Raw genomic sequence first — 9,793 nt, forward strand, 5'->3', positions numbered from 1 at the left:
GAAAAATCACCAGCTGTGGACAGTGGTTCTCCAAGTGAGGTCCAGGCCTGTAGTGTCAGCATCACCTGGGAACTTGCTAGAGATGCACATTGTCAGGCCTCACACCCCAGACATCCCCAATCAGTTTCTCTGGAGCTGGATCCTAGGCACCTGTGAGTGAACAAGCTCTCCTTGTGATTCCAGTCAGTCAGGGGATCAGGCTGGCTGGGGAAGGGAGCAGAGCTCAAGGACTCTGCAGTCTTCTTAGCTCTTGGCATTTCTGCTCTAGTTTTCCTGTTTCCTTGTACTAGGGGAACTTTTCCAGTCAAAGGGAAGACAGAATCTTATTTTGTTGCACTGCATGTAAGACACGTTGTCTTAAATCTGCATGTCCTAGAGACATCATTCTGTCTCCACATACTCCTTTGAGGGAGAAACACGAGGCAGATTTGGAATAAACTTTGAGGCAAAAGAATATACCTCCATAAAACCATTTCTTAATCTTTCAAAAGTATTCAAGGAGAGTAAGGTTTTTTCCTTTTCAAGACTTTTTTTTTTTTTTTTTTTTAATGTGGGCCATATTTAAACTCTTAATTGAATTTGATACAGTATTGCTTCTGTTTTATGTTTTGGCTTGGGCCATGAGGCATGTGGGATCTTAGTTCCCTAAGAAAGGATTGAACCCACACCCACCTTGCATTGGAAGGTGAGGTCTCAACCACTGGGCCTCCAGGGAAGTCCCAAGACAAAGGTGTGAGAGTTGAAGTGATCTCTTGCCCAGATCTCAAGTCTCAAATGGGTCCTTTTGACTTAGGAGCTTGAAGGATTAAAAATCATCCCACTCTCTTGGTATTGCCCGATCTCAGAGTTGTTCCTTTCTGTCCTCAGGACTGTGGGCTGTGATCAACAACGCCGGAGTCCTTGGCTTACCAACCGATGGGGAACTCATTCCCATGACCGAATACAAACGATGCATGGCCGTGAACTTCTTCGGGGCTGTGGAAGTCACGAAGGTGTTTCTGCCTCTTCTTAGAAAATCCAAGGGGAGGCTGGTGAATATCAGCAGCATGGCAGGTGAGCTTGCCTTTCCCCCACAAGGTTGTGGGTGCCAGTCCTGCAAGATGCAGCTCATAGCATTCTTTGTGGGCTGAACAAGAAAACAAGACTCTCATGGAGGGCTGGGTGAAGATTAGTCAAATCCTGTGTTTGCCTTTGATCTTAGTACAAAACCTTTCTTATACTGACTCTTACCTATCTTCTAACTCATCTGTTCATTATTGGGGATTTAGGGTTCTCACATATCCTCACAGCATGACTGCTAATGCACAAGCTTCCTAGATTTGGCCAGGAATCCCTGCATACAGTTCACATCAGCGTGACAGAGGACCTGTGTTTTCCAGCCTCCCAGCATCTGCACCCTCTGTCCTTCCTTGGACAATGAGTAGGCACATGTTTTCACTCTTTTGGCACTGTCAGTGATCCGTATCTCTGTTGGCTAACAACTAGCATTTTCCATAACATTATTCTCATTGTTTTGCAATCTCAAGATAGTTGGGACAGGGTGTGACATTTGATGGCTCATCTCTCTCCATTTCAAAGGGCAGATAGCTAACAAGTCAAGGGTTTAACATCTCCCTTCCATAAAAAAATGCTCATGCAGGTGATGTCAAATTCTTTCTCCTAGAATAGATATTTCCAAACTGGGGTTCTTGATACCAAAACCAGACAAAGACAACACAAAAAAAGAAAACTACAGGCCAATATCACTTATGAACATAGATGCAAAAATCTTAAACAAAATTTTAGCAAACAGATTTCAGCAACACATCAAAAAGCTCATTCCCCATGATCAAGTTGGGTTTATCCCAGGGATGCAAAGATTCCTCAATATATGCAAATCAATCAATGTGATACACCATATTAACAAATTGAAAGATAAAAACCATGTGATAATCTCAATAGATGCAGAAAAAGACTTTGACAAAATTCAGCACCGATTTGTGATTAAAATTCTTCAAAACATGGGCATAGTAGGAACCTACCTCAGCATAGTAAAGGCCATATATGATAAACCTACAAACTGGGGTTCCTCAGAACCTTAGTAGGCTTTGAGTGGTGTCCAGGGGGTTGTTGGGGGAAGTCACTGTGTGGGTAAGTGGGAAGCCTAGAGGATGGGCTCTAAACTCCAGGATCCTGTCTTTGCGTAGAGGAATGCCAATCTTCACTGTTGGCTCAGTTGGCTCTGAGTAAGATTTTTTTTTTAAATAAAAGTCCATCTATTTGTTCATCTGATTTGGGTTTCTTTACGTTTCAAGGGGGAAGGTTTTTGTTTTTTTTTTTTTTGTATTTTTTAGACAATTAATATTGTCCCTGATATTTTCTTCCCTGGCTCTAACTTAGCAACTTCCTTGAATTTTACAGCTATTTGAGTGTGTTGCTAACATTGCTACTTTCCCTGGTGGCTCAGACAGTAAAGAATCTGCCTGCAATGCGGGAGACCCAGGCACAATCTCTGGGTCAGGAAGATCCCCAGGAGAAGGGAATGGCAACCCGCTCCAGTATTCTTGCCTGGAGAATTCCATGGACAGAGGAGCCTGGCAGGCTACAGTCCATGGGGTCGCAGAGTTGGACATGACTGAGTAACTAACACTTTCAACATTAACACTGCTGGTTGCAAGGAAGGAAGGAAAGAAGGAAGGAAAAGAGGGAGGGAGGAGGGGAAAGGATGGAGAGAGAGAGGTCTAAGTTGGTTAAGAGCAATGAGTGTTGTATTTTAACTTTTATGAGAACCCCAAAATATTTCCAATTTTTTTGCTAAAGCAAACCAATCCTGAGAAAACACATTGGCAGTACTTCACCCTTATCTTTCTTCTGAATTTAGCCTTTACATTTTTGACCTCTGCAAAAACTTCAATTTTCTCAGTCTGGTACTTCTAGAAGTCTCACATGCTCCTTTGCCTCATTCATTCAACAAATATTTACTGAAATGACCTATCATTGCCTTTTGCCTGACACAGTGACAAGGAAGTTTTTCTCTTCCTCTGTTCTCAACTTTGAGCTGCTCATTCGTTCATAAGATTTTATTTTACATTTCACTAATATGCACACTATCTGTTATGGGCCCAGTGTCTGGCAGGAAGTAAAAGCTCAATTAATAAATGGAAAAATGCAAGGGTGCAAAGGAATGGAAAAATGGATGAATGAATAGACAAGTGATGAATTTATACTATGAGGATGTCCATTCATACATCTTCAACTTGGCCTCTAAAACTTTTCTAAGCCTTAAAAAAAAAAAAAAAATGGCCATGCCACATGGCATGTAGGGTCTTAGTTCCCTGGCCAGAGATCAAACCTGCACACCCTGCATTGGAAGCACAGAGTCATAACCTCTAGACCACCAGGGAAGTCCTTAAGCCAAGACTTTGAACTGACTTGTCACATGTTTGGGTTTCCCTGGTGGCTCAGGCAGTAAATAATATGTCTGCAATGCAGGAGACCCTGGTTTGACTCTTGGATTGGAAAGATCCCCTGGAGAAGGGAATAGCAACCCACTCCAGTATTCTTGCCTGGAGAATTCCATGGGACAGAGGAGACTGGTGGGATAAAGTCCTTGGGGTTGCAAAGAGTCGGACATGACTGAGCAACTAACAATTTCACTTATCACATGTTTCCATTAGAGGAAAATTTTTGAGTATTAAATCACACATCTCACTCCTATTCTCACCACTAGACATGCAAAACCTTTACACCTAGCCTTAATTATTTCCATTCCATTATTTTACCATCATCATCAAGTCAACATGTTTGAAGCTAAACTTGCTACTAGCAACTCAAAAGTTTGCTCTCTTAACTTCTTTCTGTTCATCTCCTGGTCTTCGGGTTTCAGAGCTTTGAGCTTTCTTTGGTTTGTTTATCCCTGTGCCTTTCTCTCCTTTGCTCTTAGCCAGTCACTCACCGGAGCCTCTCACTCCATCCACCAGGATGCGTGGAGTCTTCCTTCATCACACCCAGCTCCAAATCCTTATGTTTCAGGGAAAATCCAGCATTGGGTTCATTTACAGGACTCAGAAGTCACCCAGGGTATTTTATAAAGTTGTTAGAACAATAGCACGAAATCAGGGCAGACAGGAAGTATATGTCCTTGACAGCGCAGGCGTTTGTAAGAAGACAGGAGCCAAAGATCTTAAACCATACATACAGTTTACCTTATCGATGAGGAGCAGAGGAATTCAGCAGAATTCCTTGCACTTTGCTGATGAGTGTTTTGCAGAACAATGGAAGAGATTTTAAGCAAGGAGAAAAGAAGCTAGACTGTAATACGAGAATCAGAAAAGTCACGGGATGTGTAAAAGACACTATATAGCCTACTACTAATCCACAGAAATTAACATCCAAGATGATGACAGCTTGACGATGAGTCTCTTGGCAAAGCTAATGCAATAGTAATTTTGGAAAATGTACTTATATGGAAGTACATGCTGGTCTTTTTCTCATTTTGAAGATGGAGGTATGAAGAGAGAGAGAGAGAGCCAGTCACTAATAAGTGTTCTCCAAAGTTCTCCCGGGAGCTCCTGGCTGCCCTGACCCTTCAGGTTGTCTTGAGCTTGGCACCTTGGCCACCCTCTGCATGACAAGAATATCATGTAGATTTATCATGGAAGTTTGCATCAGCCAGGAGGAGCTAAGCTGGAACTGATAACTCTGTTCCATTTATTCAAAGCTGCATAGCAAGTAACCCCAAAGACAGTGTCTCACGATACTGTGAATAGACAACTGGTCTGGTAGAGAATAATGATCTCTCAAATATATCCACGCCATGATTCCCTGAACCTGAATTATGTGACCTTACCTGGCAAAAGGGACTTTGTAGGTATGATTGAGTTAAGGATCTGAAAGGCAGAGATCATCCTGAGTTATCTAGGTGGGTCTGATGTGGTTACAAGAATCCTTATAAGAGGGAGGCAAGAGGGTCAGAGTCAAAGAGTGGTTGGAAGATGGATAGTTGTGACCAATAGAACTGATGTTAAAGTACTTAGAGTGGTGCGTGGCATATAGTAGACATCTAACAGATGTTAATAATTATTAGGAAGCATCCATTAGGCATTATGGAGAAGGAAATGGCAACCTACTCCAGCATTCTTGCCTGGAAAATGCCATGGACAGAGGAACTTGGCAGGCTGTAGTCCATGGGGTCAGAGTCAGACATGACTTAGCAATTAAACAAACATCTACTGGGTTTTAGACATTTTGGGGATGCCATCAGATATATGATCCCAACAACCCCGCAAAGTATTAGTATCCTCCTTTTGCAGTTGTGAAAATCAAGTTTCATAACAGTTATATAACCAGCCCTGCAGCTAGAACTGGAATTGAACTTTGGCCCCATGTTCTGATGCACCAAGTCACTGCCTCTCCCACTGATTCAGGTGGGATCTTGTGTTAACATCACGTCAGAGACTTTTCCCAAAGGATCACCTCTACCATGTTCCTCTGCCTATTAATCTGCAAGCTTTAGCCTCGCCCCCATATCCAGGTGTAAAGACAGTCAGTAGACAGGAAGTTCCAGGATTGGGGCAGGGCAGAAACATTGCTTCTTTAAAGACTTCTCCAGGAGATGCACACAAGAGTCGATCGCATTACGAATACACCCTTCCCTCCTACATCTCCTCCTCTCCAAAGAAAGCAACAAGAAACAGAAAGAACAAGTGAGGCAGCATGTAGCTATATAGATAGAATCAGGTTTCAAAAAGGAGAGAAAGCCAGGAAGCTGAGTGGGGATAAACTGCATAGGTTTTGATCCTGTCTTTCCTGCTGACAGTGGAGTGACCCAGGACAAAGTCCTGAATCTGAGCTGCAGCTCGTGCATTTTACAAAGGGGATAAAAATGATTGTTCCTTCTTAGGGCCATGGTGAGATGGAATGAAATGACATGGATTTAAGCATCAGCCTTGAACCTGGCGTGTAGTAGAGTAAGAGACTCAAAGGCCGTCCACCATGAAGAGGCTGGCTCTGTGTGCCCCTGTGGCTTTTCATCTTGCCCACTGCTGGCATCAGCACGCTAACTGTGACACTACCTGGCATTTCATTCTGCCGCTTCCTATCACACATGATAGCTCCTGGGCGGATAAGCCCAGTAGGTCACGACTTCCAGATTTGACCACAACCTACCCGGGAGGACATTTACCCCTGCCCTGTAAGCAAGTTCGTTTCTCATCCCTCCCACAGAATAGGATAGCTCTTTAACCTAAATCTCGGCAAGGCAGTTTGATAAATATTTAACCAAGGATTGAAGGAAGGGAGAGATGACTGATTGATGGGACAAAGGGCAGGTGAAAAATCTTTATGATTGAGAGGCCTGAAAGTCTTTTCTGGCCAGCTGTCCTCTTAACAAATTGCAAAGCAAATACCTGTGTTATGTTGCAAGCTGTACTTGAGTGAGAACAGCTAAAAGCAAACCTTATCAAAACGACTCAGGCCTCAGGGATTTTGAGCTGGTTGTGCTCTGAACTGTGCTCTTGTATTACTAGCTGGGTGATCTGAGGGCAGGCCACCCCACTTGTCTATGGGTCCCTTTCATCTCCTGTCATGACAGGGTGGCACAGCACCTGAGTCGAAGGCAGCATTTCCAGCCTCCACATTATTGATAATGTGGGGAGGCTAATTCTTTCTGTGGGGGGCTGTCTGATGCACCGCAGGATGTTTAGCAACATGTGTTCTTGGTTCACTAGATGTAAGTAGTACCCACCCACAGCGCTGAGAAACCCTCAGATATTACCACGTGGCCACTGGGGGTGGGGGTGGGGTGCAGAAGCACCCCCAGTTGAGAACTTCTGGTCTCAACCATAGAGCTAAATGCACTGTGGGTTCTGAGCACTTAGCACAGTTGCAGAAGGCACTCTAGTAACAGGGATCTCTCTACTGAGAGATAGTGATGATTGCCCAAGTCGACTAAAAAGATGCACACCTTGAGAGGTGCGAGTTGAGCTTTATTGCCGGCAAAATGAGGACTGCAGCCCGGAAGGCAGCAGCTCGGATAGTTCTTAGAGACTGCTCCAAAAGAGGTAGTAGGGGAAGGCCAATATATAAGATTTTGGTGAAGGGGGGAGTTCAATACCATTAAGCATTAGTTTACAAAAAGGTTTCTGCTAGTCGAGAGGATCTGATGTCACCATGAAGGGATTTATTGCTTTTCTAGATATGAGGAGATGCAAAGGTTGAGGTTATAAAATCTGTTCCTAAAACATCTATCTAAAGACCCATGCCATCAGGGGCACAGAGTGCCTTACTCCACCCTGAACTCCCTCAGCGGGTGTTAAAGGTCAACGGTTGCAACAGTGCAGGGTTCAGTCTCCATTGAGGCAGATGGTGAATGCCCTTGTTCTTCAGTCGTTCGCAGCGATCTTGGCAAGTGCCGATTTGTAGTTGACACCCATCACATCAAGCTGTTTAAAAATGTGTGAAAAACTTTGCACCAGGGTCCTTGGCCTCACAGAGAGTCTTACAAGTCTACAAATTACAGGCAGATCCAACCTTGAGTTCAGTTTGACTTAGTCCATGTGGTGGTTTGGTCACTAAGTCATGTCCAACTCTTGTGACCCCAGGGACTGTAACCCGCCAAGCAACTCTGTCCATGGGGCTTCCCAGGCGAGGATACTGAAGTGGGTTGCCATTTCCTTCTCCAGCAGATCTTCCAACCCAGGAATTGAACCCCATGTCTCCTGTCCTGCAGGCAGATTCTTTACTGACTGAGCCACCAGGGAAGCCCTAGTCGGTAGAAATTGACTATGGGATCATGCCTGGATTTTTTTTTTTCCCCCCTTGTTGAACTAGCTGCCTTAAGGGAACCATCTGGCAAATCATTCAGCCAGTCTCAGTTGCTCAGTAATGTGAGAAGAAGCCAAAGATGAGATCTACTTCCTCAAAACTAGCCAGAGCAAGCACAGGACAATGGGGGAGAGGGGAGAGCAAGATGGAGTGAACATCTTCGTGCTGAGTTTAATTAGATACTTACATACTTCAAGTCATTCATTTCTAACATCTACAGGATGCACAGACTAATTCCTTTTAGATCAAGAACGCTCTAGCCCAGAATCATCCATCTACAGGATGCAGAGACTAATTCCTTTTGGATCAAGAACACTCTAGCCCAGAATCATCCAGCTGGTAAGCAGTGGAGTCAGGGTTGGTACCCAGGTCTGTTTTTTGACTCCAAATTCTGTGTTCCTCTCACTCTTCCAGACTACCAAACAAGGATACCAGGCAAAAATGGGGGGCAAAATAACCCCCAAAACAAACAGAAAAACCACAGACCCTAACTCCAGTGTGTTTAAGCAATGATGAGGAAGTGTCAGCAGTTTAGGGCTGTCGCCTACGTCAGTGCTTCTCAAACACTGTGTACGGTGATCGCCTAGTTGGTGTTGTTCAGTCACTCAGTCGTGTCTGGCTCTCTGTGACCCCATGGACTGCAGCACGCCAGGCTCCCCTCTCCTTCACTATTTCCGTGAGTTTGCTCAAACTCATGTCCATTGAGTCGGTGATGCCATCCAACCATCTCATCCTCTGTTGCCCTCTTCTCCTTTTGCTTTTAATTTTTCTCAGCATCAGGGTCTTTCCCAATGAGTCTGCTCTTTGCATCGGGCGGCCCTGTTAAAATGAAGGATTTGACCGAATTGGTCTGAGAGGGCCTAAGAGTCTGTATTTCGTAACTAGTTCCTAAGTGAATGCTACTGGTCCCTGGACAATTTTTTTAAACTTTGGATGCATTAATATCAGCAAGAGGGCTACTTAAAAACAATGACAGGAAGCCAAAACTTAAATGAGGTAATATTTCACACCCACTAGGGTGATGTCATGAAAAATCAGAAAACAACACTTGATCTGCCAGGATATGGAGGAAGTGGAATGCTCCTGAATTGCTGGTGGGAATGTAACATGGTACACCCTCTGTGGAAAACATTTGGCAGTTCCTCAATAAATTAAATTGGAGAAGGAAATGGCAACCCATTCCAGTGTTCTTACCTGGAGAATCCCAGAGACTGGGGAGCCTGGTGGGCTGCCGTCTATGGGGTCGTACAGTCGTGCTTCACACAACTGAAGCAACTTAGCAGCAGCAGCAATAAATGAAACATAGAGTTACAGTATGACTCAGCAATTTTACTCCTAAGTGCATACTTGAGAGAACAGAAAACAGGTGTTCAAACAAAAACTTGTACACAGGTCTTCAAAGCATCATTATTTACAATAGCTAGAGATGGAAACAATCCAAATGTCCATCAACTGATGAACGTAACGTGATCTGTCCACACAATGGAATATTATTAATCCACAAAAAGGAGCAAAGCGCTGATCCACTGAAGGGTGAACCTTGAGAAGATCGTGCTAAGTGACAGAGGCCAGCAGCAAAAGGCCACATCTTGGGACAGTCCTATTCATGTGGAATGTCTAACACAGGCAGTCCCATAGAGACAGAAAGCAGGTTAGTGGTTCTCAGGGCCTGGAGGGAAAAGGTGTGAGAGGTGACTTCTTAATGGTCATGGGGTGTCCTTTTGGGGCATTGAAAATACAGAACCAAATAGTGCTGTTGGTTGTGCAATATTGTAAACATACTAAAAGCCACTGCATTGTACACCTTAAAAGGGTTAGATGGTCAAACGTAAGACCAGAAACTATATAACTCCTAGAGGAGAACATAGGCAAAACACTCTCCGACATACATCACAGCAGGATCCTCTATGACCCACCTCCCAGAATATTGGAAATAAAAGCAAAAATAAACAAATGGGACCTAATTAACCTTAAAAGCTTCTGCACATCA

General features: G+C 44.0%; 1 protein-coding gene across 1 annotated transcript in view; it reads left to right on the top strand.

Moving 5' to 3' along the window:
• Positions 1-9,793, top strand: part of HSD17B2 (hydroxysteroid (17-beta) dehydrogenase 2) — a 93,386-nt gene that overhangs the window by 69,443 nt on the left and 14,150 nt on the right. Inside the window, exon 3 of the mRNA XM_010850806.1 lies at positions 868-1,053. Within this exon, the coding sequence (XP_010849108.1) occupies positions 868-1,053 (186 nt within the window). The remainder of the gene's footprint in view (positions 1-867; positions 1,054-9,793) is intronic.

This window comes from Bison bison, unplaced genomic scaffold (genome assembly GCF_000754665.1).
Source record: "Bison bison bison isolate TAMUID 2011002044 unplaced genomic scaffold, Bison_UMD1.0 scf7180017864295, whole genome shotgun sequence".
NCBI lineage: Eukaryota > Metazoa > Chordata > Mammalia > Artiodactyla > Bovidae > Bison > Bison bison.